General features: G+C 39.6%; 1 protein-coding gene across 2 annotated transcripts in view; it reads left to right on the top strand.

The window, feature by feature from the left end:
* The window catches only part of RARS1 (arginyl-tRNA synthetase 1), a 34,941-nt gene extending 25,096 nt beyond the window's left edge, over nucleotides 1–9,845 (top strand). For both annotated transcript variants that reach the window (XM_004428548.3, XM_087429447.1), the window contains exons 13-15: nucleotides 8,185–8,357; nucleotides 8,527–8,774; nucleotides 9,636–9,845. In XM_004428548.3, the coding sequence (XP_004428605.1) occupies nucleotides 8,185–8,357; nucleotides 8,527–8,774; nucleotides 9,636–9,745 (531 nt within the window). In that variant the 3' untranslated portion in view covers nucleotides 9,746–9,845. The remainder of the gene's footprint in view (nucleotides 1–8,184; nucleotides 8,358–8,526; nucleotides 8,775–9,635) is intronic.
* Nucleotides 9,846–12,651: the final 2,806 nt, after the last annotated feature.

Raw genomic sequence — 12,651 nt, 5'->3', positions numbered from 1 at the left:
TATATACTGCCTCTTTTTTTTTTTTTTTTTTTTTTGTGAGGAAGATCAGCCCTGAGCTAACATCCATGCTAATCCTCCTCTTTTTGCTGAGGAAGACCGGCTCTGAGCTAACATCTATTGCCAATCCTCCTCTTTTTTTTTTTTTCCCCAAAGCCCCAGTAGATGGTTATACGTCATAGTTGCACATCCTGCTAGTTGCTGTATGTGGGACACGGCCTCAGCATGGCCGGAGAAGCAGTGCGTCGGTGCGCACCCAGGATCTGAACCTGGGCCGCCAGTAGCGGAGCGCGCACACTTAACCGCTAAGCCACGGTGCCTGCCCTATACTGCCTCTCTTTGTCTCATTGCCTGTTTTATCTTGAAGTCTGCTTTGTCTGATATCAGTATGGCAACACCTGCTTTCTTTTGTTTGCCATTAGCTTGGAGTGTCATCTTCCATCCCTTCACTTTCAGCCTGTGTTTGTCTTTAGAGTTGAGATGTGTTTCCTGGAGACAGCATATTGTTGGGTCTTGTTTTTTTAATCCATCCAGCCACTCTCTGTCTTATGATTGGAGAATTCAATCCATTTACATTGAGTGATTATTGGTATATGAGGGCTCAATGCTGCCATTTTATCACTCATTTTCCAGTTGTTCTGTATTTCCCTTGTTTCTCATCCTGTGTATTTCAGACTACCAGTTCAATTTGGTAGTTCTCTATGATGGTTTTTTCTGTTTTCTCTTTATTTATCGTTTGCATCTCTGTTTTGATTATTTGTTTAGTGGTTACCATGAGGTTTGTATAAAAAATCTTGTGGATGAGATAGTCCCTTTTCTGATAGCCTCTTATTTCCTTAGCCTAAGTCGATTCCATCCCTTTCCTCTTCCTCTTCTAAGTTGTTGTAACAACTTATTCCATCTTGTGTTGTGAGTTTGTGGTTAAAATGACGAGATTATAATTATTTTTGATGTTTTCCTTCCATTTATGTTTAATGTTATAATTCTGGCTAACCTGTTATAGAGAGCTGCAATTTCCTGATTTTGTCTGCCTGTTTATTTCCTTGCTCAAGGCTTTGTAAACCCTTTCTCTTTTTCTTCAGGTATGAGGGCCTTCTTGATCATTTCTTATGGGGAGGGTCTGATGGCAGTGAACCCCCTTAGCTTTTGTTTATCTGGGAAAGTGTTTATTTCTCCATCATATCTAAAGGATATTTTCTCTGGATGGAGTATTCTTGGCTAAAAGTTGTCGTCTTTCAGAATTTTGAATATATCATTCTGCTCTTTCCTGGCCTTTAAGGTTTCTGCTGAGAAATCCGCTGAAAGCCTGATAGGAGTTTCTTTGTAACGTGTTTTTTTCTTTGTCATTGACTTTTGCCAGTTTTACTACTATATGCCTTGGAGAAAGTCTTTTTACATTGATATATTTAGGAGTTCCATTAGCTTCTTCTACTTATATTTCCAGCTCCTTCCCCAGGTTTGTGACCTTCTTAACTATTATTTCTTTGAACAGCTTTCTGCTCCATTCTCCCTCTCTTCCCCCTCTGGAAGATGTATAATCCTTATGTTGCATTTCCTAGGTGAGTCAGATATTTCTCAGAGAATTTCTTCATTTCTTGTTAGTTTTAGTTCTCTTCTCCTCCACCATCTGAAGCATTTCTTTTTTTTTTTTTTAAAGATTTTATTTATTTTATTTTTTCCCCCCAAAGCCCCAGTAGATAGTTATATGTCATAGCTGCACATCCTTCTAGTTGCTGTATGTGGGACTCGGCCTCAGGATGGACGGAGAAGTGGTGCCTCGATGCGCACCCGGGATCCGAACCCGGGCCACCAGCATTGCAGCACGCGCACTTAACCACCAAGCCACAGGGCCGGCCCTGAAGCATTTCTATATTTCTGTGCTCCAAGCTGCTAATTCTGTCCTCCATAATATCAGCTCTGTTATTCGGGGAGTTCAGATGTTTGTTTATCTCATCCATTGTGTTTTTCATTTCCAACATTTCTCATTGGTTTTTCTTTATGGTTTCAATCTCTTTTGTGAAGAATTCCCTCTGTTCACTAATTTTGTTCCTGATTTCACTGAACTGTCATCTGTGTTTTCTTGTAACTCATTGAGTTTTTTTATGATAGCTGTTTTGAATTCTCTGTCATGTAGATGTAAATTGTTGTGCCTCCAGGATTGATTTCTGGGTGCTTGTCATTTTCCTTCTTGTCTGGAGTATTAATATATTTCTCCATAACATTTGATGTTGTGGATTTGTACCTTCACATAGTGATGGTATTTGGTCACAGATTCCACTGGCCGCCACTGGGGGGAATTCAGGAGCTGTGTATTCTGAGCCTGCCATGATCCCTGGCATCTGTAGCTGCTGCTTTTCTAACATGCTTGTGGTCTGGCCGACTGGCTGAGTGGGAGTGCCGGACAAGGGGAGTGGTGCTTCCTTTCATGTGCGCTATCCCGGGGGCGTTCTCGCTCTGCCCTCGCTATCTGCTCTTCTGGAGTGCTGGCTTGATGAAGACACCCCCGCAATAGCTTAGCCTCCTCTGTGTGGGGCTTTCCCGCTGACTGTGAGGGAACTTGGAGAGTGAATGCATTTCTGCAGACAGCTGCCCCTCCCTTCTTCTCAGAGCCGCACACCCGCCATCCCACACCCTGGGTCGCTCCAGTCGCTGACTGGAGGAGTTTGCTTTACTAACCTCTTACTGCCTTCTGGGGGTCCAGCACCTCCACCTTCAGATGTATGGCTGCATGAGTCTCTCAGACCCTTGTCTTTTGTGTTGTGTGAATGTCCTCTGTTGGTTTATGAATGTCCTTTTCCTTGTATTTTAGAGAGGAGAGTCTAAGGGAGGAGCTCACTCCACCATGATGCTGGCGTCATTCCTCGCTGAGCATTTATTTTGAAAATATAGTTCTTGGCTATTACAAAAGGCCGTGGCCTTTTTCTCCTTTGTTAATGTGGCATAGTACCTCTGCTTCTTATTGGCATTTTGCCTCTCGCTACTTTGAACCAATGATGGGAAAATATTGCAGACTGAGGGGATTTGATTCTCCTACGGTAGGGTCTATGTTTGCTCAGTTCCTTTCTCTGGAGCATTTGTAGACTAGTCACAGCAATCAACACCTACCACCCAAGGCCACTGATGAGCCATCAGAGTGGACACCATGATTGGCTCTCATAGCACTCTTTGAAAGGACTGTGGTTGGATTTGTGTGGAATTTGGAGGATCTATATTAAAATGAAGAAAACTTGACAAGAAAAAAATGTTTTAAGATGCAGATAGCAGAGGTCAAGGATTGAGATTCACAGAGTCTTATGTCTTTTACTCTCCAGCAAGACAAATGCTATTTTGAAATGAACAAAACTACTGTAAACAGAAGAGTAAAATTATAGGAGGAGAAACAGACCAGGATAAAATGTAGACATGAAAGAGTCAAACACACAGACACAAAAACGTCCTTTGAGGAGAAGCTCTCGTTTGGTTCAGATAGATCACTGACAATCCAGAGAGCGTGAAGGTGGGCTTTCAGGCTACATTCTCCCCACCTGCTCCCTTTCCATTGCCAGCAAAATGAAATGTAAAATAGTTTTTCTCTCTACTTCCAGTAGGTGGTTGCCAAGTCTACCCAGCTGGTATCTCCAGAATAGTTTTGCCTTTTCGTCCTGGCCTAAGCACATCTGGCACAATCAGATGAAAACTGGGAAAATTTGGCCACCTAATCAGTTTGTTTAGTCTGCATGATGAGAAAAACTGCTTTGGCTCCTTTATTAATTTGGCCGATATAACTAGCTAGTATTTTTTTTAATTAATTTGCATAAAGTAAAATGTAAAGTTTGATGAATTTTTACACATATATATGCCTGATAACACTAGCCAATCAAGTTATATTTCCCTCACCCCAGAAAGTTTCCTATCACCATAGATCACTTTTGTTTATTCAAGAACTTTATATAAATGAAATCGTAAAGTACGTGCTGTTTCCAGGTCTATCAGTAGTTCATTTCTCTTTATTGCTGAATAATAGTGTTCTGTTCTATGAATATACCACATTTTGTTTATCCATTCTGCTGTTGATGGATATTGATGTTTCCATTTGTTGGCTATTATGAATAAAAAGCTAATTTCAACATTGCTGTTCAAGCCCTTTTATGGATACATGCACTTTTTCTTTTGGATATATATCTAGCAATGTCATTGCTGGGTTGTAGAGTTGGCTTATGCTTAACTTTATTAAAAATTGCCAAGGAGTGGGGCGAGCCCTGTGGCACAGACTTAACCTGTGGTTAAGTCCAGCGTGCTCCACTTCCGTGGCCCAGGTTCACAGGTTCAGATCCCAGGCGCAGACCAACACCACTTGTCAAGCCATGCTATGGTGGCAACCCACATACAAAGTACAGGAAGATTGGTACAGATGTTAGCTTAGGGCTAGTCTTCCTCAAGCACAAAAAGAGGAAGATAGGCAACAGATGTTAGCTCAGAGCAAATCTTCCTCACCACAGAAAAAAACAAAATTGCCAAGGAGAGGGTTGTAACGATTATATACTCCCACCACTAAATACATGATCATTCCAGTTGCCCCGTTCTTCACCAACACTTGATTTTGTCAGTCTTTTATTTTAGCCTTTCTGGTGAATGTTTAGTGACATCTCACTGTGGTTAATGTGCAAATTTCCCTGATGAGTAATGACGTTGACTACCTTTCTTATGTTTATTGCCCATTTACCGTTTTTGAAGGTTCTGTTCCCATCTTTTGCCCAGTGTTTGTTTGTTTTAAACCATCAATATTCATTTCTATTTATCCACATACCCTTTACTGTGCACTTGTTCCATCTTGCAGTATTTTGCTTCTGTGTGGGATTAGTTTCCTTTGGTTTGAGGATCTTTTTTTAGAATTTTTCTTTTGTAGTGCAGGTCTGCTTATGACAAATTCTATCTTTATGTTGCCTTCGAGTTTGAACAATGTGTTTATTGAGTATAGAATTCTAGTTTGACAGCTATTCTTTCAGCAGTTCAAAAATGGCATTCCATTGTTTTCTAGCTTTCATAGTTTCTTCCGAATATCACTTGTCTCGTTGCTCCTTCGAAGATAATATATCCTTTTCTCAGACTACTTTTACTATTTTTCTTAGGCTGTGTTTTGGTACTTTGATTAAAAAGTACCTAAGGGTGGCTTGGGGTTTTTTTTTTGGAGGGGGGTGGAGGAGTTGTTTCTTCTCTACTTATCCTGCTTGGGAGTTGCTGAGATTCCTAAATCTGTAGGTTGAGTTCTTTCATCAGTTTAGGAAAACTGTCAGCCACCTCTCTTCAAATATATCTTTGCCCATTCAGTTCTTGCTGGAATTCTATGTACACATATAATATTATGTTAGGACTTCGTGTCCCTCATGTCTCTCACACTCTGACTTTTTTTCACTTTTTTTCTCTCTCTGCTTCATTTTTAATATATCCTACTTTAGATATTTTGCTGTTCTATATTCCAAATATCTCTTGGAATTTTGCATCTTTTCATCCAATTTTTAGAACATCTTAATAATAGTTTTCTTTTAGCTTTTCATTTGGAATAATTGTAGACATACAAAAATTGTAAAATAGTACAAAAATTGCCCTATTGGCTTCCCCAAATATTAATATCTTATATAGCCATAGTATGATTATCAAAATCAGGAATTAACATTGGTACGATACTATTAACTAATCTGCAGACCTTATTCAAGTTTCACCATTTCTTTCATAAATGTCCTTTTGCTAGTCTAGGATCCAGTCCAAAATCTCATGTTGCGTTTAGTTGTCGTGTCTTGTTAATCTTTTTTAATCTGAGAAGTTCCTTGCTCTTTCTTTGACTGTCATGACCTTGATTCTTCAAGAGTACAGTCAGTATTTTTTTGTAGAATGTTCCTCAGCTAGATTTGTTGGATGTTTCCTCGTGATTAAATTCAAATTATTCAGTCTTGGCAAGAGCAGATGTAGAGTCCTCACTTTATTGTTTTGGGAGGTACGTGGTGTTGATAAGTCTCATGATTGTTAATATTAATTTTGATCAGTTTGTTAAGGTGATACTATCAGTTTTCTCCACTATAAAGTTACTGTTTTCCCCCGTTGTAATGAATAAGTTTTTTAAGTAACATTTTATTTTAAACAATTCCATACTATAAAGTTGCTGGTGTCTTTTTTTTGTTGGTTTGTATTTTCTTATTCCCCCCCGCCCTTGGTTTTTAGTTATTTCATCTGGCTTTTTTATCAAGCTCCATTATTTTTCACTGGATCCTGGATGTTGTCAATGAAAAATTATAAAGGTTCTGGATAATATCATGTTCCTCCCAAGACCAGTTAAGTTTTGTTCTGGCTGGCAGGTAGTGTACCTGCTGGTTATCTTAATCCTGTCAGTCTTGGTCTTGGGCTTTGTTAGGGCTGAACTACAGTCATGGGCTGCATGAACACATTTCTGTTGAAGGGCGCCTATATGATGGTGGTGCCATAAGATTAGTACCATATTGCCTAGGTGTGTAGGAGTCTATACCATCTAGGTTTGTGTGAGTACACTCTATGATGTTCACACAACAATGAAATCACCTAATGACTCATTCCTCAGGATGCATTCCTGTGGTTAAGCGATGCAAAGCTGTATTTCAGTCTTAACTTTACTCCTAGGGTGAGGTCCTTACTCCTGAAATATAGCCCTTCTGGTTTCACCAGGGTATTTACTAGTGCCCTTCTACCTTGCTGCTGCTGAACTGTGCTCAGCTCTTCAATCACCCACTTGCTCTTTCCAGCTGGAGTCTTTGGGAGTCTTCCCTTGTTAATGCAGCCATCGGACAATTCAAAAGAAATGCGTTCACAGAGTTTTTCACTTCTCTGTGGTTCTTTCTTCTTGGTGATTTTGTTTTCACTTCTTTGGCAGCCCCAAACTGTGAACTCTGTCTTCTTACCCCAGTAAGACCTCTCTTTCTGCTTGGAGTTTGTCCCACTCTTGCCCAGCACATAGCATTTTGGAAAATGCCCTCAGAGGAAAAGCCAGGCAAATGTGGGACTCGCTTCCTATGTTTCCCTTCTCCCAAAGATTGTAGCTCCTAAAACTTTTCTTGAGTTGATGCCCTTTGGTGACTTCAAATGCTTGTTTCATGTAATTTATCCAGCTTTTAAATTCTTTTTTTTTTTTTTTTTTTTAAGATTTTATTTATTTTATTTTTTCCCCCCAAAGCCCCAGTGGATAGTTGTGTGTCGTAGCTGCACATCCTTCTAGTTGCTGTATGTTGGGACTCGGCCTCAGGATGAACGGAGAAGTGGTGCCTCGATGCGCACCCGGGATCCAAACCCGGGCCACCAGCATCGCAGCGCGTGCACTTAACCACCAAGCCACAGGGCCGGCCCTCAGCTTTTAAATTCTTACTTTTGGTGGGAGAGTTAGTCTACTGCAAGAACTCTATCCTGTCTGGAACAGAAGTTGCTAATCACTTACTTGTGGCCTAATAATGCTTCGGAATATATGAACAAATATTAGCAAAAACAATGCATGAACAATGCAAACAATACTCTTGACACCCTGTTTTGATTTCAATTAATTACCTGACCCTCATTTTTTATTTTACTATATTGGTTTCCTATGAGCTACCTCAGAATCTTTATGGAATGAAGTGATTATAAATGAATAATTGGTGCTTTCCATTTCATATCTACTGAATACATTGGATAAAAATTATTCAAGCTGACACTTTATATTTTACAAATCAGTTTTCTCATAGAAGCATTCTCTGTTATGCAGAGGTAATGAGTTATATTATCATTATTCTCTTCTTTGTAGATTGGCCCATGTTGTTCTACCTCAGTGTCAATATTTATTAAAGTTTACTGGGGCTGGCCCTGTGGCATAGCAGTTAAGCACACGCGCTCTGCTGCTGGCTGTCCGGGTTCAGATCCCAGGTGTGCACCAATGCACTGCTTGTCAGGCCATGCTGTGGTGGCGTCCCATGTAAAGTGGAGGAAGATAGGCACAGATGTTAGGCCAGGGCCAGTTTTCCTCAGCAAAAAGAGGGGGATTGGCATGGGTGTTAGCTCAGAGCTGATCTTCCTCACACACGAAAAATAAATAAATAAAGTTTACTGATAAAAGAGCACCATTAGATGCTCCCTACCCCCAGCTTCTGCCTATGAGACACCAGAACAAAAACAGTGGTCAATAAGCTATGAAGTGTTGTTTTGTCTATCCGAAAGGTATTAACTGCAGAGGAATTGAAGGCTGCTCAGACGTCTGTTGCCTATGGCTGTATCAAATATGCTGATCTTTCCCATAACCGGTTGAATGACTACATCTTTTCCTTTGACAAAATGCTAGACGACAGAGGAAACACAGCTGCTTACTTGTTGTATGCCTTCACTAGAATCAGGTAATTGTGGTACAACAGTGTGTTATTTTAAATCAATTGATAATAATTTCTCATTTACATCAATTGATAATAATTTCTCATTTACATAAGTCACTTCTTATTACATGTTTTCGAGTGGAGAAGAATTTGCCTAACAAAAGAGAACAATGGCTGTTGCCTGATTTTTTAGGTCTATTGCACGTCTGGCCAATATTGATGAAGAGATGCTCCAGAAAGCTGCTCGAGAGACCAAGATCATTTTGGACCACGAGAAAGAATGGAAACTAGGCCGGTGCATTTTACGGTTCCCTGAGATTCTGCAAAAGATTTTAGATGACTTATTTCTCCACACTCTCTGTGATTATATCTATGAACTGGCAACTACTTTCACAGAATTCTATGATAGCTGCTATTGTGTGGAGAAAGATCGACAAACTGGTGAGCGTCTCATCCAGTAGACATATTGGGGATGGGGCACCAGCAAGATGTTTATTTGAATTGGGTGTGGGTGGTTTTTAACTTGCTTTATTTATGGAAACTCCTCCCCTTTTTTCCCAAACAATTGCACAGTGATCCATATCACATGTAACAGACAAAATTGAACCAGCTCTAATAAAAGCATCAAAGAAATTCTTTCCATTCCCAAACAGACTAGTTTCCCCACCCTCAGGCACATGGCATGGTACTATAGGGCTCCCAATAAAACAATTGGAAGACCACTAGGAATAAGACATATCCAACAAAAGCAGTGTGACTGAGGGTACCAGAATGAGTCTTGGGGGTTCGTGGTATTGGAAACTGCCCTTGGAAAAAAATTGATATCTCTTCTTACCTTAGGCTTTCTACTCTGTCGTGTTACATAGTTAATAAATAAAGTAGACGGAATTAATGTGTTCCAGGACAAGTAGGCATTTCTGAGGGTCATACCTGAGAACTGAAACTTTATTAGGAAAAAAAAAACTCACTGTCATCATGGAATTAAAGTTTATAGTTATTTTGAATCATGAGGCCTAGGAAAGAACACTGAATCTCAAGAAAGCTAAAATTTACAGTTCTAATCATTGCAGACCTTGTATCCCTTGTCTTGATTATCAGTTAAAAACAGATTTCTTCAACAGAAACACCTTTCCTTCTTGGATTGTCTGTCATTATAGTTTAAGGTAAAGGTGGTTCTAGTTAAAGCCAAAAACATTTTGGGTTAGGTTGTTTACATCTCAGTGAAGTCCAGAAGTAACATAGATTCTTTGATAATGATTTTCAAAAAGAAAAACAAATTATTCTTTTTTTCTATTTTCTCAGGAAAAGTGTTGAAGGTGAACATGTGGCGCATGCTGCTGTGTGAAGCAGTAGCTGCTGTAATGGCCAAGGGGTTCGACATCCTGGGAATAAAACCTGTCCAAAGAATGTAATCCTTTGAACACTGTGTTTTTACCAAAAGTGGCCATTGACACTATTCGCTTTTTTATAATCATGTGGATACAAAAACAAGTAAAGAAAATTTGTCAACTATCTATGTAACATGTGGTTCTTTACCTCTAATGACTGGGCTTCTGAAAAGAAAAAAATTACTTTCACAAATATGCTTTATTTCTGCTGGGCATTAAACCAAAATTACTTAGTGGGGCCATGGAGTAACAATGTATACTTTAGTGAGAGTGTTTATTGGCTTAGGAACAAAATCAAGATTTATATTCACGTGTGTCTAACTCCTAAATTTAAGCTCTTCACATTTTAACAAAAGATGACATTTGGCAATATAACAGGCCTACGTTCGAAGAAGGACATGAAAATTAACAGACTGGACATTTTCCTGCAGTTCCAGATTAACTCTTTAACATCTCATTGGTGATATGCTAATTCTAGATGCAAGTAAAGCTGGAAAAACTTGAATATCTAAGGAAAGCAGTACAAGATTGCCAAGATTTGTTTGGATCAGTCAGGATTCATCCCCTAAGCTCAGTATACTATTTCACTCCATGAAATGGGAGTTCTAGCAGAAGGTGGAGATTTCTTGTGGCAGTGGGGTAGTCAGGAGGGAGAGCTAAAAGTGATTGTTGGGTCCGTAGTTAATGTAATCTACAAACACAAAGCTGAAATTAGAATTCATGTAAAGAAGCTAACACAGTATGTGGAAAAACAAGTACTTAATAAACGTGAACTGTATTGTACCATGCCGTGTCCAAGGGTCACCAAGCTCAAAGGAACTTTAGAGATGATCTTAAAGAATTATTAACAATAGTTAACCATTTACAAACAAACTGGTATATAAAAGTTTGATGTGTCCACATTAGATCACTGCTCCCTCCAACAAACATGGGAGGCTATGCAGTTTCCTCTTAGCTGCAAAGAGACAGTCTACCTGTACTATTGAGTCCATCGGTCAAAAGATTCAGGAGATTTTATGGTGAAAAAAACAGAATTCAGTGAGGTGTAGGAGGAAATAAAGAATATGTTAAATTAACTGAAGGTCATGATTAGCTCTGACTAATATAATCCCTAATATGTTCCCTAATTTGACTGTATGCTAACAAATCAGTCTCTCAACTTCCTGAGGCAATAACTATATCTGATTATTTAATCTTTAAAATATTGTCTTACCAGAAATTATAGAAATATAAATATCATTAGGTAACATAATATCAGAAACTTTTTCTTAGGAAATAGAGCTCTGATTAGCATGTTTGATTTTTGGTGGGTTTTTTTTTTGTGAGGAAGATTGGGCCTGAGCTAACATCTGTGCCAGCCTTCCTCTATTTTGTACGTGGAATGCCGCCACATCATGGTCTTTGATGAGTGGTGTAGGTCAGTGCCCAGGATCTGAATCTACAAACCCTGGGCTGCTGAAGTGGAGCACATGAACTTAACCACTATGCCACTGGGCCAGCCCCCCGATTAGCATGTTTTTAATGTGCTAGTCTTTGTTATAAAACAAAACTAGAATCCTCACTGGTGAGATGGTATTGGGGTAAGTGCAGATGAGACCTCTGGATGAGGGAAGGCTTGAGGTAGCCCTGTGTTAGAAAGAGCACTGCGTTGAGAGTCCTGAAATAGCAAACTAGCTCAGCCCTCTGTGTGACCTTGGTTGGCCCTCAGTCTCCTGTAAAGGTGAGGGGTGGGGGAGGGTCAGACAACATTTCTAATGTCCCTCCTTGCCTTTCAACCCTGACATCTGATGGTTTTGACATGCCAAGACAAGAGCCCCAGCAAGCCATGTTGTCCGTCATCCCCTGCAACCATCTTCAGTAACTGGCTGGCTGCCAGATTCTAATAATCTTTTTGTCATTAAGTTCTATTTTAATTCCATTATTGTTGGAAAACATACATTTCTATTCTAAAATGCCTTATTTCAATGCTTTGAAATTTGTTGAGATTTGCTTTACAGCCCAGCAGATGTTCGGCTTTTATAAATATTCCATGTGCGCTTGAATGTGATGTCTGCAGTTTGATGGATACACTATCCTGTATAGTTCTTTAAATCTTTTATATCCAGACTTCAGCAAAAATGGTTGAGTAAGGAACTTCAAAAGTCTGCCCATCCATAAAAGGAATGAAAAACTGGCAAAAACTGTCGTAATCAACTTTTTCAGAACTCTGGAAACTAACTAAAAGCTTGCAGTAACCAGGGCAACACAATCAAGAAGAAACAGCTGAATCCTGGTAAGACTGGAGAGCTTTGTGGCATTTTAACTGACCCTGGTTTTATCTCCCTCTCCCCAGCTCAGCAGTGGCTTTGAAAATAACAGCCACATTCCTGTGAGTGTACCAGTACTACAGTGAGTACAAGGGAACAAATTTGCAAAGAATTGAGTTTGTTTCTTTTGAACTGTCTACTGACTCCCTAGAATACCAGCTCAGAGGGTTTGCTTTTATCTTACCTAACTCAGAACTTTTCCAGTACTAAGATGGTTATCTAGTGGGCACTTGTCAAAAACATTTATAGGCACGTGTATTAGTTGTTGCTATCTGGGGGAATGGATAACAGTCGGGGAAAACAATAGACTAACCAAAGAGCTTGGGAAGAAAGGCTTTAGTATGAGATGCTTTGGGGAATAAGGACTTTGAAAAGCTCTGACATATTCCTGGGTATCTAGAAAGTCATGCTGATGCCCAGGGCTGTGCACATGCTCAGGAAGACCTGAAAATGCCTTAAGCTCTCACCTATAGCTGATCTTAAGTCTCTGTGCAAGCAGAAAGTAAATACTAAGGCAGAGATATGAACTTCCTAGTTGAATGTGGAAGATTGTACCAGCATGTACAGAGCCCATCTACAAGATTGGGAGATATTTTGGATTCCAGGCTTTTAAGGAAATAACTG

This window comes from Ceratotherium simum, chromosome 4 (genome assembly GCF_057802395.1).
Source record: "Ceratotherium simum simum isolate JZ-2026a chromosome 4, ASM5780239v1, whole genome shotgun sequence".
In the NCBI taxonomy this organism is placed as follows: domain Eukaryota; kingdom Metazoa; phylum Chordata; class Mammalia; order Perissodactyla; family Rhinocerotidae; genus Ceratotherium; species Ceratotherium simum.
This window is presented reverse-complemented; position numbering and strand designations above follow the sequence as displayed.